The sequence below is a fragment of the Monodelphis domestica genome, chromosome 6 (genome assembly GCF_027887165.1).
Source record: "Monodelphis domestica isolate mMonDom1 chromosome 6, mMonDom1.pri, whole genome shotgun sequence".
NCBI lineage: Eukaryota > Metazoa > Chordata > Mammalia > Didelphimorphia > Didelphidae > Monodelphis > Monodelphis domestica.
The window spans coordinates 295,719,239-295,743,711 of record NC_077232.1 but is presented as its reverse complement, the minus strand read 5'-3'; the positions used below and the strand labels follow the sequence as shown (position 1 = coordinate 295,743,711).

The 24,473-nt window shown below is 41.1% G+C and overlaps 1 protein-coding gene and 1 long non-coding RNA gene across 51 annotated transcripts in view; one reads left to right on the top strand and one right to left on the bottom strand.

The window, feature by feature from the left end:
• The window catches only part of PCM1 (pericentriolar material 1), a 101,353-nt gene that overhangs the window by 47,209 nt on the left and 29,671 nt on the right, over positions 1-24,473 (bottom strand). For all 50 annotated transcript variants that reach the window (XM_056803417.1, XM_056803441.1, XM_056803446.1 and 47 more), the window contains 10 exons: positions 20,170-20,279; positions 18,801-19,017; positions 9,759-9,957; positions 8,408-8,584; positions 7,620-7,777; positions 6,671-6,903; positions 5,020-5,174; positions 4,812-4,941; positions 4,332-4,493; positions 2,954-3,144 (listed from right to left, as the gene is read on the bottom strand). In XM_056803417.1, the coding sequence (XP_056659395.1) occupies positions 2,954-3,144; positions 4,332-4,493; positions 4,812-4,941; positions 5,020-5,174; positions 6,671-6,903; positions 7,620-7,777; positions 8,408-8,584; positions 9,759-9,957; positions 18,801-19,017; positions 20,170-20,279 (1,732 nt within the window). The remainder of the gene's footprint in view (positions 1-2,953; positions 3,145-4,331; positions 4,494-4,811; positions 4,942-5,019; positions 5,175-6,670; positions 6,904-7,619; positions 7,778-8,407; positions 8,585-9,758; positions 9,958-18,800; positions 19,018-20,169; positions 20,280-24,473) is intronic.
• Positions 7,775-24,463, top strand: LOC130455133 (uncharacterized). The gene is made up of 3 exons (XR_008913056.1): positions 7,775-8,119; positions 10,738-10,823; positions 23,626-24,463. It is a non-coding gene; the product is annotated as an uncharacterized LOC130455133 (long non-coding RNA).

Below are 24,473 nucleotides of genomic sequence, written 5' to 3'. Positions count from 1 at the left end.
TTATGACATAAAATACAGTCAATTTTGCACACATGCCAATTATCTTCAGTAATAATTCCTGTTATAAACATGGGATGGCAAATGCCAAACTGAAGAAGGTGCTGTCCCCTTGCCTCCCCATACTAGTCTTTATAGCTTCAGTCTTATTTCCCTGTCGCTATCTCTCCCCTTCAGCTGCTGCCAGGGTAGACAAGCGAAAAAGAACAGAGATCTGGCAGCCACCCTCGAGTCCCAATTTCTAGGTCTAGGCATGTGATTCCCCTATTGGGTCTGGGCTCTTTGGAGTTTCACAGTAATGAAGGTGAAGGCCTCAGGAACTCAGATGCTGCTGTCATCACTGGTGAATGCATCAAAAGATGCCAGGTGGCCAGGGAAGGAATGCCTCTACAAGAGGGTGGTAAAAATGTATTTGCCCTGAGTCTGGTGACTCTAATCAAAAGGACATAAAACTAAAAAGGATCTAAGTGAAAGAAGATGGTGACCTACGTATGGCCACCAAGTAAGATTACCAAGGAGAACACTGAAAACTGGCAAGTAAAATAATAGTAGAGAAGTCCAGAAAGGCACTAAAGACGGTAGGTAGTGGGGTTAGGGAAGGTGTGTGCTTTGGATGGAGTTCCAGGCCTGGAATTGGGAAGAGCTGAGTTCAAATTCAGACCCAGACACTCAATCACATCACCTCCATTTGTCTCAGCTTCCTTATCTATAAAATGGGGGAGAGGTGTGGAGGAAGAAAGAAGATTATAATTGTAAAGCACTTAGCACAGTGCCAGGCACATAATAAGTACTATATAAATGCAAGCTATTGTTATTTTAAATCCAGTCTCAGACAATGGCCAGGTCCCTTAACCTCTGAATGCCTCAGTTTCCTCAAAAGTAAATTGGAGATAATAATTAGCACTTACATGGAGTCTGGTTTCAAATCTGACCTCAGAAACTTCTTAGCTGTGTGATCCTAGGCAAGGTACTTAAACCTGATTGCTTAGCCTTTGCTATTCTTCTGCCTTAGAATGACACTAAGACAGAAGGTATGGGTTTAAAAAAAATAGCATTTACACCTCCCAAAGTGGTTGTGAAGATTAAAAGGAATGGATACAAGCATTTATAAAGCTTGACTATGTGCCAGACACCATGCCGAGTGTTTTTCAGAGATCTCGAGATCTCTCAAAACCCTGGGGAGGTAGGCCCAGTCCTCTCTGCACTATGTTCTGCAAAACTTATGCTAATGGGGACTAAATCTAAACAAGTCATAAAAAGATGTGACCTGACATATCTCTACACACAAATTTGCAGAACGATAGCTAACCTATAGACAACATCCCCCGGACAGTAATGCCTCCAAGTCTTCTAAACATCGAGTGAGATTTTATAGGTAGGGCAGCAGCCTCAAGGAGGGTGAGTGATGGTGATAGCTACATAGCCCCTAAGTCCCAGAATTGGGCTCTGGAGGTAGAATGTCCAGCAGGTCTATGCTGAGGCCATGCAAAAAGGCTCAAGTGGCCTCACTGGGATGAGCTCAAGGAGGAAGAGAACAAGGCCTCCAAAGAGGACGCTGTATTCCAGAAGAGCAGGAAGGGCACCACTGAAGATGGAAAGAGGAAAGATGGGAGTGCAGGAAGATGATCACACAAGCCTGCATCATGAGCATCAAGAGCATCATGTAAAATGGAGGAGACCTCCCCCTACCCCAGATAGTATTGGGAGCCCCTCTTGGCCCAAAGCATTTTCTGAGCTGAGCATTTTCTCAGCCCAAAGGGAGAACTGTTCTCTTTTCCAGGCATGGTTCTCCTGAGGAGCCTCAGGTAGGGAGACTGACCAAAGAGGAGATAAAATTCTGCCCGTCTGACACGTCCCTTGCTTTGTGGAGCTCAAATCTGAAAGGGCCTAAGGAAGAGCTTGTCTCTCAAACTTCTAAGGAGGAACCTGGCCTAGCTGGAATGGGGAGCTCTCCAGAGCTTGTTCCATTCTGAAGATATACAGAGGAGGAGAAGGGAAGGTGTACAGAGTCATGTATGCATTTAGAGGGAACTCATCAACATAGATACTTCAAAATGTATAAAGAAGATATACAGTCAGGGAAAGCTAATAATAACTAACATTTAGGTAGAATACTACTGCTACTACATAACATTCATATAGTACCTACTATGTGTCAGGCACTGTGCCCAATACCATGCAATTATTATCTTCTAATATCCTCACAAAAGCATGGGGCTATTCTTATCCCCTTTTGAGGAAACAGAGGCAAAGAGGAACTTGTCCAGATCACACAGCAAGTGTCTGAGGCCAAATCCTGTCTTCCTGACTTCAGGTACAGTACACTGGCACCACCAGGAGCCTGAGGACCCCTCAGGATAAACAGAAACTTGAGGCCAAGTTTTGAAAGAATGGCACCAGTTACTCCAATTCTGGGCAGACATAGCCGAGCCAAGAGCTTTCTTAGATGATGTTACCACTCCTATTTAAAGAGCACTTAAGAACAAGATACTTCACAAGATATAAATACAACAGCCTTCTAAAGACAGAAGAAATTAAGGGACAAAAATAAAAAGGACAAAATGGCTCACAGAGCTCACTATCTTGTTGTGAGGAGGAAAGGAATGGCACCAAACATTCAAGAGACCCGTCCAATGAACTACTCCCATTCAGAATGCACTCAAGAGTAAGGTTAGTGAGGGCTTTCCTCTCAACACCTCCAAAAGGCAGGTTTGGGTCAAGTATTTTCCTCTACACTTCAGTAATGAAGAAAACCAAGGGACAACTGCCTCGCCCAGGTTCATGAAGCCACTAACCAAAGCAATCAACCTGAATCTTCAGAACCCAAGACCAGGGTTGCTACCATCACTGCACCAGACCAAGGATCAAATGGGGTGGTGCCTAAAAGAGGGCTCTGAGAGTCAGTTAAAGAGGAGATGATGGCTTTGGAACAAGCAGATTGGGGTGGGGATCTTACTTCTCTGTTCTGCTTTGCTGTGGAGTGCATGGATTCTCAGAGCCATCACTTCTGACTGAAACTGCCGCTGTGGATGCCGTCTCCGTTAAATCTCGCCTCCGCTGGTGCTCAGCCATGAGTGCTTCAAGCTGTTTTCTTCTTTGTCGCAATTCTTCCCTTAAAATCTCATGTCTTCGCATCTCTGACCACAACTATTAAAAAAAAAAAAGGAAACCGGAATCAGTTCCAACAAATCACTGAACAAATACTTGCCACCAATAATTATTCCTTGATTTAGCCTTTAAAAGCCTTTGGTGGGGCAGTTAGGTGGCTCAGTGGGTTGAGAGCCAGGCCTAGAGACGGGAGGTCCTAGGTTCAAATCTGGCCTCAGACACTTCCCAGCTGTGTGACCCTGGGCAAGTCACTTGACCCCCATTGCCTAGCCCTTACCACTCTTCTGCCTTAGAACCAATAGACAGTATTGATTTTAAGGTGGAAGGTTAAAAAAAGCAGCAATTTTCAGAGCTGAAAGTACAGAAAAAAACAAACATCAATTTCAAAGAAAAACTCCCTTTTTGTCACTTCCTTCGGTAGCTTTGCTAATAGTACTTAACACAGTGCTTGGCAGGCCAATAGCAACCACTTAAGAAATGCTACAGATAGGGAAACAAAAGGTACATATGAGGAAGGTCAAGATGACAGTCATCATAGCACACAGTAATAGCAATACTGGGTGATGAATAACTGTGAAAGACTTGGCTCTTCTCTGCAAAACAATGATCCACAGTGATTCTAAAGGACTCAGGATGAAAAATGCTATCATCTTCCTCCAGGGAGAGGACCAATGGAGTCTGAGTGCCAATCCAAACAGACTATTTTTCATTCTAATTTCATGGGTATGTTTTATATGTGTCTTCTTTCACAACATGACCAAAATGGAAATATATTTTGTGGGCTCTCACATGTGCAACCTAGATTAAATTGCTTACCATCTCAGGGAGGGGGGACAGAAGGAAGGAGGAAGACAATTTGGATCTCAATATTTTGGATTACCTATGTTACAAATTATTAATACATGTAATGGGGAAAAATACAATATTTAAAATAAGATGACATTTTAATAAGAGAAATATTTCAGACATTTACTTAAGTTGATAAAAATAATTTCCCAGTTTTCTATAAGAAAAGTAGAATTTAAGATAATCTAGCCCTCAGAATTTCCCTCCTTGGTATATAAAATCTTATGAAAGAAACCCCCCAATCTTGAAATCACTATGAAATGGAACCAAATGTGTCTTGGACACAAGTTTATAATCATTTTTGACTCAGTCTAGAGCTGAAGATCATCAAGTAAACTCCAAAGCGTGGTGCACTATGTGCATGGCTGTTTTGAGCCTACCTCATTATCTGCAGCCACCGCCACTGTGGCCGAGGGATCTTCGGCCACAAATCCTGATTTGTTTGTGGGGCTATTCTGGCCGTCATTCACAGCTGGGGTTGAGGTCACGGCTGGTGTGTACTTCTTGGAAGTGCCACAGTTACTCACATTGGCAGCAGAAAGCTGAAAAGGGAATCACACCTTCCATCAGTGATTACCTTTCACTCCTTCACCTGGCATTTCGGAAAGTACAAGCCTCCAACTGATGGCACAGCCCCTGGGTTCTGCAATCACCCCCCCACTGAAGCCCACCTCCACAAAGAGTCAGAAGAACCAGGAATCCAACACACAGGTGGCAGGCCCCCAGGCACTGATACTACAGGGAGGTGAAGGGAGGCCTCTTCTCTCAGACCCTGCTCCATCACTTCCACCACCCTGAGAAAACCTCATGTAGGACACCTGTCTGAGGCTGGCCCAGGAATAGCCCCATGCCTGAGCTACCTGAAGGTCAGGACACGCCTTCTGGAGGGCTTGTATTTTTTCCTGAATCTCAATCAGCTTCTTTCTCTCTTCCTGCAGCTGTTTGAGCTCTCTCTGCTGCTGTTGCAATTTGGCTTCATAGAATTTCTCTCTGAAATAAAGGGATGTGCCATATTTACCCCTTGCCCAGGTGTCAAAGCTAGGAAGACCCATGGCTGACTGGGCATACCTTGCCTTTCCATTGATCCCAGCATCCTTCTGGGTTTTACTGGTGTTGGCTCTTGTGTTATTAGAGCGCTGCTTAGTCTCCTGCTCTTCTACTGGAAAGAAGTCCTCTAGGTTAGATGCACCAGCAGGGGTGGCTCCAGGATCTCCATCATCATCCTACAGCCAAATTGTCACAAAAGCCACCAGTTTGACTAATGCAGTCTAGAAACCCCAAAGGGCTGAATGAAGATGAAATAGGATTTAAGAACAATGACTTAACCAAATATTTCTGGACTTGAATACCAGACTCCCAGTAATGAGGGAAGTCCATTTCCTTAACATAAACAGATAGTGAGCTATACAAGTAAGTACCCTGGAATTGCAGGGCATCAAAATGGCCAAAAATGTGGCCTGCTGAATGTTTTTGAACAGTCCTCCAACTAAGATTTTTTTTTTACATTTTTAAGTAAAATTTTGTTACAAAACAGATAAAAAAGCTCAAGAACTGAACAAAAACAGTTTGCTGAGCCTAGATCTAATGCAGTCCTCACTGACTTGATAATAGCAGAAAAGAACTGAGACTTTACTTTCTGATCTACAAAGAACAGTGGGAAGAAGACAAATACATGGAGAAATCATGAAGTTACAGAAGCTCAGAAGCCATGCTCAATAGCTACATTTATTTTCAGCCCTTTGTCCTTTGCCACGTCTGAATATGTCTTCTCAATGAATGGCATCCTTATTCTTCAAATTCTTGCCACTGATTCCACAAAAGTTACCTTTGACTCCATATATTTCACCTGTAGTTGCCCAGATAACCAGGACCATAGATAGGATAATGAAGAACAAAAGTCATTTTGAATAATCCATCACCACTACCAGAAAATCAATGTCATATGGCCTACGGGTGCTTCTGGATTTTGTCGACAAAATACATCATGAGTCAACACCCAGAGGAATCCTTCACTAGACAGAAGGCCTTTAGGCTTCCCTGGCAGAACTCAATGGCTTTTCCTGAGTCAAGTGAGGGTTGTCTGATAAGCCTTGAATCTGATAAGGCAGATCGTTCATAGAAACAACTCAAACAGAATGTGTGGCAGTTGATGTTTAATTGGTTAAGTCCAAATAAGTTGAGATCAAAGATATAAATACTTAGACCTAGACTGTCCAATAAAGTCCAAGAGTAGGTAGCTTTTTCTTTAAAAAAAAATCTTCATTACAAGGGAGGGATAAGTAAGTAGGAAGACATATGAAATAAATGTGATGTAAAAGAAAAAAAAATTTTAAAAGGGAAACTTTTAAAAAAGGGAGTTCTTCCCTGAGAGGAGGGATAATCCACTTGTATCATGGAGTAATAAGCAAGGGAGAGGGAGGGCATCACCAGGCCTTTGACTTCTGACCCAGTTTTGCTCACCATGTTCAGGATTAACCTACCCCATCTCCACTGAAGTCTGCTCAATCAAGCAAACATTACTTAATTGATTCATACTGTAGTATATACTAGGGATGTGAAGGCAAAAAAACAATTCTTGCTCTCAAGCAGTGAGCTAAGTAACTATTGTCATCTTCTATTCTAAACTTTTGCTCACACATGCACATATGCATCCCTCTTCTTGGGACAGTACAAGTTCAGATTGCCTTATGGAATAGATTTCAAATTCCACCAGCCTCACCTGTACCATAGCAACCAGATCCTGTAACTGTCTCAGTTTCTGCTTGGCAGCCATCAGTCTGCTGATTTTGTGCTCGAATTCAGCATCCTCAGGAGCGTCATCCCCCAAGCTACTTCTATGACTAGATAAGGAGGCTTCGCTGCCTCCATCCTCTTCTGCTTCTTCCTCTTCCTCCTCATCTTCACCATGCCCTCCTTCAATATCTTGTTCTCCTTCTCTATTATAGCGGCATTCTACATGGAAAACCAACCAGACAATCAAGAGGTACTGATTAAGCATCTATTACATGTCAGGAAGCCTCAAGGAGCTCACAGTCTAATGGAGAGGACAACAAGCAAACAAATACGTCCAACCAGGTCATATAGAAAATAAATAAGAAATATTGAATGGAGAGAAGGCCCTTCAATTAGGAGATATTAAGGAAGCTTCCCATAGAAGGTAGAATTTTAGTTGAGACTTAAAAGGAAGCTGGGGGGCCTGGTGGAGGAGAGAGTGTTCCAGACCTGGGGAACATCCAGAGAATGGACCCAGAAGACGCAGGGCCTTATTTGAAGAATAAGTAGGAGGTAGGTAGATGGCTAAGTGGATAGAGAGCCAAGTCTAGAGATAGAAGATAGAGATAGTGTCTAACTTCCTAGCTGTGTGACCTTGGACAAGTTAGTTAACTCCCATTGCCTACCTCTTACTGTTCTTCTGCCTTGAAATCAATACAAAGTATTGACTCTAGAAGAGAAGTTAAGAGTCAAAAAATAAAAAAACAAATAAAATACCGGGAGGCTGGTGTCACTGGATGGAAAAGTATTTGTGGAGGAGTGACATGCAAGAAAACTGGAAAGGGAGGAGGGACTAGATGATGAAGGGCTTTTAAGTGCCAGACAGAGCTCTGAGAGGTGATAGGAATCTCCTGAAGTTTAACATGAGAGAGTGAGTGAAGGTCACAAGCACTCACCAAGAGAGGATGACATGTTCCGAGGACATAAGTTTGTTGCGGTTCTGTTGTTGATTTCACAGTTTGTAGTGACTGATCGGCTGTCCCTGTTGTTGGTGACACACTGGGCATTTGTGTTGCTGTTCACTTCTGTCCATCCTGCAGCACCCTGGGGGTTTCTAAAGGGAGTAAAAGTCCTTGAGAGTATGTTTATTTTCAGCCAAGTCAAAGTCTCCCATTTCTGGATGAGGCTGTGACACATTTTGTCTTAGCAGCAACAGGGCCTCCATCCCTTCAGTGGAAACAGTCACCAACTCTCACTGTACCCAGGTCACCTGATGTATGTTCTTTAGAAAGGATGCCAATGAGATCTATGAATACCATGGAGAATGAGGAAAGCCAAGACATAGCCACCATGTACATCCCAAAGCCCCGACCAGGTGTCCTCTCCTGATGGAGCAGAAGCTACCTGAGGACAGAACCCTCAGTCCTGAGCCCTGGACCTGGTTCCCAGGGAATAGGTGAGCCGTTACGCCTTCATCCACTGACTCCCAGGTACTCCAGGCTCCCCTGCATGAGATAGGTACCTGAAGCCTAGAAAGGGCCTCACAGGGTTCTCAGATTCTGGGCTTCTGAAAACCTCAGGACTCCTGCAGGGGTTGAACCCATCGTCCCCTGAAGTGATGTCCCTTATTGGTTCATTTCACAACCCAAGGACCACAAGAGAATCGACTCAGAAAGCCTCGACTTGCAGAGATTATATAAACAGGGCCCCAGCCTCAAGGAGGAACTAGAAAGTTGCTTCTCACCGGATGTTGGTCACAGGCCCAGGGTTCTCATGGTCAGAGTCATATTCAGACTCCTCAGTCTCTTCTTCATCCTTGGTGTTCTCATTCACAGCATCGGTCATCATGTCTGATGTCTGTTCATAATAATGAACTAATTCCCTTAATTCATTCAGTCTTTTCCGAACTTCATTCAATTTTCTACAGGACAGACAGAGATCACCTTCAAATATCCTAGCTGGCACTTTGAGAGAATGTTTTGAGATTACCCAAGTGATTTAAACGTATTCTCTCATTTGAATTTCACAATAACCTTGATGTCGATGCTAGAATGATCCCCACTTTACAGATGAGGAAATGAGGCAGACAGAGGTAAATGGCTTGCTCAGGGTTACCCAGCTAGGAAGTGTATCTGGTCAGATTTGAGCCTAGGTCTTCTGGACCCCAGGGCTCTTACCACTGCTCCACCTAGCTGCCTAATGTGTCTAAACATTTATTTTAGCAAAAACTCCACAAAGAATGTATGCCTTTCCCCCCAAGGTTCCATTAGTATAGTGTGTGGTATGAGTCAAAATTTAATACATCCTACAGGCAGCTGGGTGGCTTAGTAGGTAGAGAGCCAAGCCTAGAGACAGGAGGTCCTGGGTTCAAATCTGGCCTCAGACACTTCCTAGCTATGTGACCCTGGGCAAGTCACTTAACCCCCATTGCCTAGGCCTTACCATTCTTCTGCCTTGGAACCAATACACAGTATTGACTCCAAGATGGAAGGTAAGGCCTTAAAAATAAATAAATAAAGCTTTAATACATCCTGAACTAAATATAGGTCCTGCAAAGCAGCGCCAAAGCTAAAGTTAAACCGTAGTCTATATGTCTATATATAGATATAGTCTACATTTTAATTAAATGGGTAGAGCTGTAATAAGAAAATAATTAAACCACATGGCAGAGAGAGAACCACTCTCTGATAGAAATAAGAGGATTTAGGAAAAGACTACAGTTAGGGAGAGATTAGGGTTTTCTTGGCCATTTATTTCCAGGAGCTACTGGTTTAGTTTACAATCTACAAAAATCTCCACTTCAAGCTAGCACAGCCAGAAATACTTCAATGTCTGATAATATTCAAAGGCATGACAATAGACTCTTGATCCTTGAATATAAAATTAGGTGTAGCAAAACCTTCCTATTGGCATTTCTCTGGAAAGACTCAAAGCAGAAATAAGTCTCCTCCTACTTCATCAGCATTCCAAACCTTTAACAGTTGTACAACCTAGTGTCCCAAACATCTTTCCAACAAAGGTGGCAAAACCCAACTCTAAATGTATCCACAACTCCTCCCTCCACACTGAGTCTCTAACAGGTATTGTGCTCTTACTGGAGCTTTTCTGAAGGGTTCAGACGCTCCTCATTCTCACTCTCATTCTGAGATACCACAGTGTCAGGAGGATAAGCAGCTGAGGGGACATGACTGGCAGAGTCTCCATTGGTTGCTGGGACCAAGCCTACTGGGGCAGAGGCCACTGAACCGATGCTCCTTTGATCCACACTCCTCTGAGGGGAAGGAGAAGGCAAAACTAGGAACAGGAAAAACAACATTAGTTGCAACCCAAAATATGACCATGTTTAGTGATGCCAAACCATCCACCCACTCTTCTACCCACCCACCCATTTGTCCATCCATCCATCCATCCATCCATCCATCCATCCATCCATCCATCCATCCATCTGTTCCCCTACTGAAATTACAATTACTACTACAATTATTAGTTGACTCACACATCCTAAAAACTCTAGCCCTTCCACAAAGAGTTCAGATCCCATTCCCAGGTCCCCTTCTGCATTCCCTGGTCCCTCAATCTTCCCACCACCACCATAGTATTTAGTTTCACTTCTGACTACCAATGAAAACAATGAGCAAAAGGGAATGAGAAAAGCCAAGGCTGCTATAAAATATAGATGGGGGGGGGGGGGGGGGGGACTGGCTGGGCTGGCTGGGATATACCCATTCTGGACCATGCAGTCAAAGCACCCAGGGGACCTCAGAAGAGGTGGGAAGATTTCTTCTCAACTTGCTCAGAAATGCATCTGGCCTTAAAGATCTTACCATCATAGTTCAGAGCTGGAAGAGACCTTAAGAGGCCATGGGGTCCAACACCTTCATTTTATAAACAGGAAAATCAAGGATGAGGCTAAATATCTAAAAAAGTGTATATAGGTTTTCCTAACTCTAAGTCCCAAACACTATCCACTGTATCATCTGGCTGCCTCATCAAGCAAAGTAAAGGAAAACTTCAGTATGTAACCTAACTTCTCATTTCCACTCCATTTTATTCCCTTTTTGGTGTCTCTTATAGAAAAAAGAACAAAGAGCACTGAGTTTAGAGTCAGAGGACCTGGATTCAAATTCTGGTTTTGATGGGCACTACCTATGTGACCTTGGGTAAGTCACTCCTTGAGCCTTGATTTCCTCTTATACAAAATGAAAGGCTAGATGGCACATTGGCCTTAGCAACAGAACACCTAGCACTCAGGTTATTTTTAACCATTGCTCTCACCTTTAGGAGGCATAAGGAACATGCAATGCTATTAATTCTACCATTTTATTTATCAAAACACAGTGGTCCAGGACTTCCAGGATAAAATGGCTGCAGATTAAAGGCAAGGGACTTCCTCTCCTCACCACCTACCAATATAAAGTACTTCAAAAGGACAAAAACCAAAATCAGACAAGTGAAGGGGCTCATCCATAGAGCACAGCCTTGAAGATAGGCAGGGTTTGGGCATTTCCACGCTATAAGGAGGTAAAATTACTCCTACCAAAGTGAGAACTGCTCACCCTTCCCCCACTACACCTATAGCTCTAGAGTGAGCACAGAGGAATGGCTAGATTGGGGGGGGGGGGGGGGCGGGCGCTGGCTGAGGACACCACAAGCTTACCCCAGAGAGCAGTGAGACTTGAAACCCCAGGAGGCTGAGGAACATAGAAATTGGGCAGGGAGGGGCTGCGCACAGCAGACATAGCAGAGACTGAAAAATAGCTTCAGGGCAAAAACCCCTCTGTAGCTTGATACACAGACAGCCTGCCCTCCTCACTCAGATTTCTGACTGGGAAGGGAAGAAAGAACTAGCATAGAAATGGCTAGCAACATCCAAGAACTACAATCTACAACTACCAACCCCCCCCCCAAAAAAACACCTCTGACCCTGGATAATTTCTATGGAAAAAAAACTCCAGACTACAGAGGAGATAGCAGAGGACAACAAACAAGTAAACATATCCAAACCTTCCAAAAACAAAATGGAAATTGTTCACAAGCTCTTGAGGAGCTCAGATTTGAGATGATGAACCAAGTGAGAAAGATAGAAGAAACTTGGCAAGAAAAGTGGGAAATAATTAAAAAAGAAAATAATAGTTTAAAAGACAGAATCTCCCACTTTGAAAAAGAAGCCCAGAAATAAAATGAAACAATAAGCAAATTGAAGACCAGAACTGACCTGTTGGAAGCCATGAAAAGCAGTACAGACCAAACTGAAAAGGAACATCAAAAGATCATAGCTGAAAACCAGTCTTTAAAAACTGGAATTGAGCAAATAGAAGCTAATGATCTCACAAGACAACAAGAATTAATAAAGCAAAGTCAAAAGAATGACAAATTAGTATCTCATTGAGAGGGTTGCTGAATTGGAAAACAGGTCCAGGAGCAACAATTTGAGTCCTAAGCCTACCTGAAAATGTGGAAATAAACAGAAATCTTGACATCATATTACAAGAAATTCTTCAAGGCAACTGCCCAGATATTCTTGAACAAGAGAGCAAAATAGACACTGAAAGGGGTCCACAGATCACCCTCTACATTAAATTCTTAAAGGGCATGTAATTGCCAAATTCAAGACCTTCCAAGCTAATTCCAAGCTAAGGAGAAAATACTGTAAGAAGCCAGAAAGACAATTCAGATATCAAGGAGTGGCGATCAGGATTACATAGGATCTGGCAACCTCCACACTAAAGGCCCACAAGGCTTGGAATATGATATTCAGAAAGGCAAGTAAATTGGGTCTACAACTAGGATCATCTACCCATCAAAACTGATAATAAACTTTCAGGAAAAAGCATGGACATTTAGCAAAATAGAAGATTTCCCAAGTATTTGTAAAGAAAAAACCAGAACTAAATGGAAAATTTTTTTTAGGGACTACTGAATTCCTTTTCCCCTTCCTTTTGGTACTCCCCACCATACCCACCCCCTAAGTTTTCTCCTCTCAACTTTCCTGTAGGGTAAGATAGAATTTGATACCTCAATGGACCTAGGTGCTCTTCCCTCTCTGAGTTGATTCCATTGATAGTAAAGTCCAAGTATTACCTATTAGCACTTCCAAATACAAAACTCAAGAGAAACATGAAAAGGTAAACAAGAAAGAGAAGGGAAAAAAAATTTTTTTTCTTTTAAGGGCTTCAGTAAGGTCAAATTGTTTATACTCCTATATGGAAAAATGATATTTGTAACTCTCAAAAACTGTATTAACTATCATAGTAGTTAGAAGAATTATTCATAGGTAGTGGTTGGGGTAGTAAGTGGTTTAAGATGATATGTAAAAAAAGAAAGGGGGGGAATAGAAGATGGCACCAAGAAAAACTTGAATAAGAAAAATAGGATACATTATACTACAAAAAGAGGCACATGGGAGGGGGAGGGGAAGAATACTATTATAAGAAGGAGAGGAAGAAAGTGCTAATAGGTAATACTTGGACTTTACTATCAATGGAATCAACTCAGAGAGGGAAGAGCACCTAGGGCCATTGAGGTATCAAATTCTATCTTACCCTACAGGAAAGTTGAGAGGAGAAAACTTAGGGGGTGGGTAGGGTGGGGAGTACCAAAAGGAAGGGGAAAAGGAATTCAATAGACCCTAAAAAAAATATGGGGAATAAGAAGGGAGGAGGTGGGAAGGGAAGTAAAATAAGGGTGGGGATGAAGGAGACTGATTAAAAGCAAAACACTGGTGCAGAAGGAAATAGTGAAAGAAGGAAGGGCAGGACTAGGAGAGGAAATCAAATGTTGGGGAATACACAGGTGGTAATCATAACTCTGAATGTAAATGGGATGAATTCACCCATAAAACAGAAGGAAATATAAGAATAGATGAGAAAACAAAATCCTACCATATGTTGTCTACAAGAAACACACAGACAGGTAGACACATACAGTTTAAGGGTGAAAGGCTGGCACAAAATCTATTGGGAATCAACTGAGAAAAAGAAGGCAGGAGTTGCAATCATGATGTCTGACAAAGCCAAAGTAAAAATAGATCAGATCAAAAAAGATAGGGAAGGTAAGTACATCCTGATAAAAAGCAATATGGACAATGAGGAAATAGCAGTACTCAACATGTATGCACCAAATGGTATAGCATACAATTTATTTTTCCTTCTGATCCTTCTTTATTTTTTTTGAACATTATTTTATTTGGTCATTTCCAAACAGCATACAAATTTTTAAAGGAGAAACCACTGGAGCTCAAAGAGGAAATAGTAAAACTATACTAGTGGGAGACCTGAACCTTCCTCTATCAGATGTAGATAAATCAAACCAAAAAATAAATAAGAGGCAAAAGATATGAATGAAATCTTAGAAAAATTAGAGTTAATAGATATATGGAGAAAAATAAATAGGGACAAAATGGAATACACCTTCTTTTCAGAGACACATGGTACATTCACAAAGATTGACCATATATTAGGGCACAAAAACATGGCAAACAAATGCAAAGGAGCAGAAATAATAAATGCAACCTTTTGGAGGCAGCTGGGTAGTTCAGTGGATTGAGAGCCAGGCCTAGAGACCAGAGGTCCTATGTTCAAATCTGACCTCAGACACTTCCCAGCTGTGTGACCCTGGGCAAGTCACTTGACCCTCACTGCCTAGCCCTTACCACGCTTCTGTCTTGGAGCCAATACAGAGTATTGACTCTAAGACCTTGGAAGGTAAGGGCTTAAACAAAAAAAATATAAATAAAAATAAACAAACAAATGCAACCTTTTCAGATCATAATGCAATAAAAATAATTAATAAGGGTACATGGAGAGGCAAATCAAAAAATTAACTGGGAATGAAATAATATGATTCTCCAAAATCGGTTGGTTAAAGAACAAATCATAGAAACAATTAATAATTTCTCTGAAGAGAATGACAATGAGGAGGCATCATAACAAAATCTATGGGATGCAGCCAAAGTATTACTCAGGGGAAAATGTATATCCCTGAGTGTACATATTAACAAACTAGGGAGGGAAGAAGACATCAATGAATTGGACATGCAGATTAAAAAACTAGAAAGAGAACAAATTAAAAATCCCCAGAAAAAAAATAAATTGAAAACCCTAAAAATTAAAGGAGAAATTAATAAAATTGAAAGGAAAAGAATTATTGAATTAGTAAATAAGACTAGAAGCTGGTACTTTGAAAAAACAAATAATATAAAGTAGTGGTTAATCTAATCAAAAATGGAAAGAAAACCAAATCAACAGTTATCAAAGATGAAAAAAGCAACCTCACCTCTGACGAAAAGGAAATTAAGGTAATTATTAAAAACTATTTTGCCCAATTACATGGCAATAAATATGCCAATCTAGATGATATGGATGAATATTTACAAAAATATAAATTGCCTATATTAATAGAAAAAGAAATAGAATACTTAAATAATTCATTATGAGAAAAAGAAATTGAACAAGCCAAACAATTCCCTAAGAAAAAATCTCCAGGACCAAATGAATTCACAAGTGAATTCTATCACACATTTCAAGAACTAACCCCAATACTATACAAACTATTTGACAAAATAAGCAAAGAAGGAGTTCTATTAAATTCCATTCATGAAACAAATATGATATTGATTCCAAAGCCAGGCAGATCAAAAGCAGATCAGTCTCCTTAATGAATGAACATAGATGCAAAAATCTTAAATAGAATACTAGCAAAAAGACTCCAGCAAGTCATCACAAGGGTTATTCACTATGATCAGGTGGAATTTATACCAGGAATGCAAGGAAGGTTTAATATAGGAAAACCATCCAAATAATCGGCCATATCAACAAGCAAAACAACAAAAATCACATGATTATCTCAATAGACGCAGAAAAAGCCTTTGACAAAAGACAACATTCATTCCTATTAAAAACACTAGAAAGTATAGGAATAGAAGGGCCTTTCCTAAAAATAATAAATAGTATCTATCTAAAACTATCAGCCAACATCATCTGCAATGGGGATAAACTAGAAGCCTTCCCAATAAGAACAGGAGTGAAACAAGGATGCCCATTATCACCTCTATTATTAAACATTGTACTAGAAACACTAGCAGTAGCAATTAGAGAAGAAAAAGAAACTGAAGGTATTAAAATAGGCAATGAGGAAACTAAGCTATCACTCTTTGCAGATGATATGATGGTCTACTTAGAGAGTCCTACAGAATCAACCAAAAAGCTAGTTGAAATAATCAAGAACTTTAGCAAAGTTGCAGGATACAAAATTAGCCCATATAAGTCATTAGCATTCCTATATATCTCCAACACATCTCAGCAGCAAGAGTTAGAGAAATTCCATTTAAAATCACTCTAGATAATATAAAATATTTAGGAATCTATTTGCCAAGTCAAACACAGGAATTATATGAACACAACAACAAAACACTTTCCACACAATTAAAACTAGATCTAAACAATTGGAAAAACATTAATTGCTCATGAGTAGGACAAGCTAATATAATAAAAATGATAATCATACCCAAATTAATTTACTTATTCACTGCCATACCTATCAAACTGCCAAGAAACTTTTTTACTGAATTAGAAAAAATTATAACAAAGTTCATTTGGAGAACAAAAGATCTAGACTATCAAGGGAAATAATGAAAAAAAAATGAGAAGGATGGGGGCCAACAGTACCAGATCTTAAACTGTACTATAAAGCAGTGGTCATCAAAACAATATAGTACTGGCTAAGAGACAGAAAGGAGGATCAGTGAAACAGACTTGGGGTAAATGATCTCAGCAAGATAGTGTACCATAAACCCAAAGATCCAAGTTTTGGGGAAAAAAACTCACTATTTGACAAAAACTGCTGGGAAAATGGGAAAACACTTTGGGAGAGATTAGGTTTAGATCACCATCTCACATCCTACACCAAGATAAATTAATAATGGGTGAATGACTTGAATATAAAGAAGGAAACTATAAGTAAATCAGGTGAACATAAAATAGTTTACCTGTCAGATCTATGGGAAAGGAAAGATTTTAAGACCAAGTAAGAGATAGAAAATATTACAAAACGTAAAATGAATAATTTTGATTACATTAAATTAAAAAGGTTCTGTACAAACAAAACCAATACAACCAAAATTAGAAGGGAAGCAACAAATTGGGGAAAAAATCTTTATAAAAAAAAACCTCTGACAAAGGTCTAATTACTCAAATTTATAAGGAGCTAAATCAATTGTACAAAAAAATCAAGTCATTCCCCAATTGACAAATGGGCAAGGGACATGAATAGGCAATTTTCAGATAAAGAAATCAGAACTATCAATAAGTACATGAAAAAATGTTCTAAATTTCTTATAATCAGAGAAATGCAGGTCAAAAAAACTTTGAGGTACTACCTCATACATAACAGATTGGTTAATATGACAGCAAAGGAAAGTAATAAATGTTGGAGGGGATGTGGCAAAATTAGGACATTAATGCACTGCTGGAGTTATGGAGCTATGAAGTGATCTAACCATTCTGGAAGGCAATTTGGAACTATGCCCAAAGGGCGTTTTAAAAGACTGCCTGCCCTTGGATCCAGCCATACCACTGCTGGGTTTGTACTCCAAAGAGATCATAAGGAAAAAACTTGTACAAAAATATTTATAGCTGTGCTCTTTGTGGTGGCAAAAAAATTGGAAAATGAGGGGATGCCCTTCAATTGGGGAATGGCTGAACAAATTTGTGGTGTATGTTGGTGACAGAATATTACTATGATAGAAATAATGAACTAGAAATGCAGAAAGAAAGGAGCAGAACCAGGAGAATGTTGTACACAGAGACTGATACACTGTGGCACAATCTAACATAATGAACTTTTCTACTAGCAGTAATGCAGGACAATTCTGAGGGTCTTTGAGAAAGAATGCTCTCCACATCCAAAGAAAGAACTGTGGGTGTAGAAACACAAAAGAAAAACAACTGCTTGATCACATGGTTCAATGGGGATATTATTGGGGATGTAGACTCTAAATGATCACCCTAGTGCAAACACTAAAAATATGGAAATAGGTCTTGATCAATGATACATGTAAAACCCAGTGGAACTGCTCTGGCTATGGGAGGGGGGTGGGAAATGGGGAGGGAAGGAGCATGATTCATGTAACTATGGAAAAATATTCTAAATTAATTAAATAAATAAACTTAAAAACAAACAAACAAAAAACAACACAGTGGTCTGGAGAGGCCAAAGAACTCATTTCTGAAAGCCAGAGTTTGACAGTGGAATACAGTGCCTAGCCTAAAGTAGGAGCTTAAGAAATGACTGCTGTACTATGTGTGGAGCTGTGGACTGATCCAGTCATTCTGGAGAGCAATCTGAGAGTAGGCTGAAAGGGCCATAAAACTGTGCATACCCTTTGACCCGGCAATACTACAACTAAGTTTGTATCTCAAAGACATAAAAGAAGACAAAGGAAAAGAAATGTTGTACAAAAATATTCACAGCAGCTCTTTTTTGTGGTGGCAATGAATTGGCAATTGAGGAAATGCTCATGAACTGGGGAGAATGTCTAAAGATGCTGTGGTATTATATGGAATACTGCTGTGCTATCAGAAATGATGAGCAAGATGCTCTTGGAAAAACCTGGGAAAACCTACATGAACTGATGCTGAGTGAAGTAAACAGAACCAGAGAACATTATATATAACACCAACAGAGTACAATGATTCCCTGTGAATGACTTTCACTATTCTGATCAACTCAATGAACTAAGCCAATTCTAAAGACCCATGATGAAAAATGCTACTATCCACCTCCAACCAGAGAACTGAAAATTTACTCAGAGGACAAACTGAAGGGTTTTTTTTGGAGAACATGGCTAATGCAGAAATTTGTTTTAAATGATTTTGTATTTATATTGAGTTTTTTATTTCTTGCTTTCTCAATGAGTAGAGGGGGAAAAGAGGGGGAACCCTTGAAATCAAACAGAGCTCAAAAACAAACAAATAAATGAATAAATATGTACTTGCTGACTAAGTAGGTTCCAGGTCCAGAACACTTTTCTACATAGCTATTTATTCCTGGTCTAGGAGGAGGACTTGTCCCTCCCACCACCCTCGCAGCCCCTGAAGATGGATGGAAACTGCAGGTCCCCTGGAGTTAGAGTTACTTACAAGCAGAGTTATTCAGATGTTGATCACGCAGTGTATGAAGTTCCCCAAGTAATTTATCCATTTTCTGTTTCTTTTCTTGCAAAACTCGCATTTTGCTAAAAAGTTGAACTTTCTCATCAGACAGATGTTCTGACACAGATGAATTCCTGCTTTGGGAAACCTCCCTAGTTAAGGAAAGGCTTTCTGCTTGTCTCCTATTATCTGGAACAGCTGGGGCCTTCAAAAGAAGAAAATATCTATGTGTAGGTTTATTCACATATGTTATGGATTATAATAAGTATTAAATTCCTTTAAAAAAAACCATGGTTTATTTTCTGGCCCATTTTTTTCTTACCCTATAAAAATATAAAGATCACAGATCTCAAAGAGTAGTTGCCTCTGTAAAATGAACCAGTAAGCCATGTGCTGTCCCCCTTTCTATGGTAGCCAAAAGCTATAATAAGTTTAATGACATACCACTAGGAGCCAGGCATTTGACAAACTGAAATCTTCCTGTGTTATATGCCCTAAGCACCCAGGGCAATGGTTGGTAACCTGACATCACCTTTTACAGAGCTCTCTTGTAATGCCCCTTTTCCTCCTCCACCACCATTCCCGCACTACCCTCCACTCCACTCTCCTGGATTGCCTCCCCCCCCACCCCCCATCTTTCTCCTACCCAGCCTTAGCTCCCCAACTTTCCCATAAATAGACTCAAGTCACACACATTTTCTCTTAATGACCTTTATAAAAAATGTAAAAGGTTCAGAAAAATAATGAGTACAAAAAGGATCTGGGTCAACTCCCACCCAAACTCTGGGAAAACCATGCTAATCCGCAGGAAAAGAACACAACTTGACAAATCAGGTCCCAGATGACCCAAGAGATAGCTCAATTTCAAGGATTTCTGTCTAAAAGCAAAAAGAAACTAAAAGAAAACAAACAACAAAAAAAATCTTCCCCAAGTGGCATGTAGGTATATTCAGGGCAAAGACAGGTTTAAAACAAAATCTAAGTCTTTAATAGTTGTGACTTTTTTATTTTTTAAAAACCCTTACCTTCCGTCTTGGAGTCAATACTGTGTATTGGCTCCAAGGCAGAAGAGTGGGAAGGGCTAGGCAATGGGGGTCAAGTGACTTGCCTAGGGTCACACAGCTGGGAAGTGTCTGAGGCCAGATTTGAACCCAGGACCTCCCATCTCTAGGACTGGCTCTCAATCCACTGAGCTACCCAGCTGCCCCCAATAGTTGTGACTTAAAAAAAAAAAACAATAAAAATTCTCAGATATGTGCAACAAGGAAAATCAATATTCTCATCCTTAAAATCCAAGGACAATTTTTCAGTGAAGGCAATTTCCATGGAATTACATGCATTTAAAATGAAAGGGTACCTGAGAGTCATGAAGTTGATTATGAAAACGCTGGATTAGATCATTGAGTTCCTCGTTGAGTTCTGATGTTATACTTATTCCAGATATACTGCCCGTGGTCTCTGTTACCACTAGAAAGCAAACAATGAAACTTATTTCATTCCTACAGACCACTCCAAAAAGATCATCTGAAAGAAAAAAACCAACCTAAAAGCATCTCCCTCCCCAGACAATGGCGTTCCAAGAGAAGGCAGGCCCTTCATGGCCTTGAACCTAATGACAGAGGACACACTGCCACTGGAGACCTACAATGTAAAAGATGCCAACTCCCTTGAATATGACTGTTGGTCAAAACACTGGCAATGGCTGGCATGTATAGGGCTCATAAACTCTTGTGATCTCATGTGAACCCCACAAGCAAGAGATGGCACAAAGGTCACTCTCTCCATTTTACAGATGAGCAAAATGATGGTGGAGTGCAACTGTCAAGATGTGGCAGGGCTGAGACTGCCACTCAGATACATGCCCAACCCCAACACAGTGCCAGGGTCACAGCAGAAGCCTAATGAACATGTACTGACTCACGATAGAAAGAACAGCTTCCTAGAAATGATTCCTGCTATTGCTTAATTTTCAAGCTAGAAGTGCCGCCCATAAGCTATTCACACAACAGTCAAACACTGTTGAGCATTTTGTTGGGATGGGAGAGATTCAAAGTTTAGGGTTTGGCCCTCAAGTTCAGGGGGCACTTAAAGGCCCAAAAGCATAGTGACTGTCTAGGTGAAAACTGCTACTTGCTTCAGACCTCTCCATCCTGCCCCCAGCAATAGTGATGGGTAAGGGAAAAGGGAAGTCAAGTTCCCCAAGGCTGGAAAGACAAATTAACTCCAGGTTATCCAGGGTTTTAAAAGCTCATGAGGAGTCTAATTGTTCCTATAGGTTAAGAAGGAGTCATTGGGAGTTACTAAATAGTAGCATGGTTAGACATTCGCTAAAGGAAAATCAGTATGGCAGCTGGGTGGAAGATGGCTCAAAGGCAGAGAGATTTGGAAGCAGGCTGACTAGGAGGCAATGTTCAAGAGCTGGCTGGGATTTCTTCTCAGACATTCCACTGCATCTCCTAAACTGAGTGCTTCTCAGCTTCCCTTTTAACTTCCCCCTCCTATAAAACGTTTCTACCTGTTTTTGTGGTACTGTTATCCTTTCAGCCAAGTGGTTGAGGCCATGCCCACAGCATCATCTTCTCACCTCCTGCATGGCCATAATGCAGCAGCCTGCCTGGTCCCCCTGCTTCCCTTCTTTACTCATCCACAAAAAAATAGCCTTGAGAGAGAAAAGGTGTCCCTAGGATCTTCTGCTGCTCAAGACCCCAGAGAGCCACCGTGGGGCTTCCAAATACCCATAAACACTTTGCTGTCTGGTTTCTGCTTGCCTCTGTAGACTTTATGCTATGCTCCTTCTCAAACCCCTTGGTTCTACCAAATGGACTTCTAGTCACTGTTTTCCCAATGTCTCTTGCTTAGTTTCCGAGCCATGAGAAAGAAAGTCATGCATGTCTACAATTCATGTCCCACTCATCTCTGCCTCTTATTTATTCATATGTTATATCTCCAAGGAACATAAAAGTTCCTTGAGGCAAAGGTTATTCTTTCTTTTTTTGTGTGTCTCCAGTACTCAGCATGTAAGAGGTTCTTAATAATGCTGACTGAAAGAATTGTAAACCACAGAATCAAGACAACTTTTAGAGTCAAAAGACTTGCTGAAAGGAGCAGAGCATTTTTTAAAAACTGCATCATGTTTACTGTTTGTTGGTGATAAAAAGAAAAGGCATCTCAGTGAGCCACTCAAGGGCATTTCAGAGGCAGGCAGGCAGGCAGGCAGGCTTTCCTCTGTATCATTAAGGTCATAAGAGCGTCCTTGAGAGACAGTCAAAGAATTTTTTCAGCAACCTGCAAGGTATTCCTGCTAAATGAAGCATCAAACAGAGAGATCCAGCCTTGCTCCATGCTTTCCTGTTCATTGTTATAGAGCAGAGGTATAAAATGTAAAGCCTCGGATGAAAAAATCTTTAGGGCCCCCAAGGAGACTAAATGGTAATTGAGGATAGCAATTGTCCACAGTGGACAGAGTCAGTTAAGCCTGGAGACCCGAAGGTCCTAAATTCAAATCAAGCTTTAGACACTTCTAAGCTATGTGACCCTGGGCAAATCACTTAACCCTAATTGCCTAGTCCTGTGATGGCAAACAGATGGCACACAGAAAACTCTCTAGAGGCATGCATATCAAGGATCCAGTGCCCCAAGGACCCAGAGCTCCTGTCCCTGCAGCACAGAGTTCACTAGAATTCTTAACTAGAAAGTGGAGGGAGGCTCAGCTGGGCTGCTCCCCTCCCCTTCTCCCCAGCAGGAATTAGGAGGCTGGTCTCTTCAAGACAGCATCCCTAGTAGGACAAGTCTGCCCTGTCCCATTCAGAATACAATAGCCTCTTCATGAGAAACAACTTATGTTTTTACTAACAGAAGCAACCAATGCCTTTATATTATTCAAAGTATTGGGGGGACTTGGGGATGTCTCTTGAGTCTGTACTTTAAAAATGTTCAAAACTGTAGTCCAGTGTCGCACTCATCTCTGTGATTTAGGAATAAATCTTATGAACCTGAGGCTGGGCTAACAGCCTCTTGAGTTATTCTCCAGCTCTTCTTTCACAAGCAAACTTGGGCTGCTTTAATTTGCATTCTTAGTCCCCTCACTTCTTATTAGCCAGTTCTACTTGCATTCAAAGGGGTGCCTGAGACAGAACAGGTGGGCTAGAAGCTGGGGGGGGAGGGGGAGGGGAAGGAGACAGGACAGGACAACAATAGTGGCTTGTCAGAGGTAGCTATGGGCCCTGCATCTAGATTAAAACCTAACTTCCAATCCCAGACCATTTGCTAAAAAAAAGGTTCATTTGGAGGATATCCTTCGGGAAGGTTGATGGGGTGAATGTGTCAAGATGATGTCATTTAACCTAAGGGTTATATTTTCCTATAAATAAGGGGTTTTCCTTAGGTTTGAGGAGATCATAGGTCACAGTGCTTGCCCCCCTCACCTTTCCCTCTCCCCAAGTTTGACTACATCACACCACCTCCAGCAGTTCAATGGGAGTGCTTCCTCCCTCCCCTGAGTGGAGTAAGGGGTAAAGGGGGCAAGGCACACCCAGCACTCAGTGGGGGGAGGGGGCAGGGCCTGGCACCTGGTCTGGGGGTGGGGGCCTGGCATTCCATCTCTAAAAGGTTCCCCTTAGCTGGCCTAATCCATACTACTCTTCTGCCTTGGAACCAATACTTAGTGTCACTTCTAAGACAAAGTAAGAGTTTAAAAAAACTGAGAAATGTTTAAGAAAATAAATGAAAATACAACAAAACAGAATAATATGTCTTATGGCAAATGCAGCTCATAGGGATCCCTCTCTGAGCTGTACATCACTATTTCCAACAGATGTCGTGGGCAAGATCTGGAAAAGGTCTTCTTAACCAGACATTCCTTTTGGTGGCTGAGAGTGGACTGATCATATTAGACACTGGAACACTGCAGGACCCCCTCTATGGGAATATCCACTGAGGAAGAACAAAATGTATGGGAAATGCCTCCTGGCCACAAGACAGCCAACAAGGACATCAGTACCTATCTCTCACCATGGACAAGTGAGGCCCAAAGTAGAAGAGAAGGAAGCCAGCCGGCTGAGCTATATTTGAGGAATCCAAGATGCTACACTCAGGCACAAACCCACCTTGATCCTGCCATTTCAACATAGTGATTCTGGTGAGGCTTGGAAGAGATGTTTCATGATTCATAATTTCAATCTCTGATGAATCAAATTATTGCGCATGGCCCAGAAGGAAAAAAGAAACAAGCCCAAAGTGGTGTACAATAGGTCCCTAGGCTGCAGCCTACTTCCAAGATGATCCAAATGCTAGATTACTACTATGCAAACATCGGATGGGCAAAAGAAGTGAGCTCACACTGGAGTCAGAGCTAGGAGTGGCCCATGGGCAGCGCTGGGCAACCGTGGCTTTCATGCCATACCTTCTATGAATGATCTTAAAAGGAAAGCATCTCACATGAGTTGAGAGGGCACAGATAGGCTGTCATCTGAGTGAGGGAAGGAATGTTGACATTGAGATGGAAGGAAAGTATTTTCTAAACTGCATCATTTTTATCCTTAACAATAATAACATATAATTTGTTTTTTATTCACAAATTGCCTTCTAGTATCTCTAAGACCAGGGAAAATTTGCTTTTAAATCTATGCCACAACTTCATATAACAATAAGAAGTCCACAATA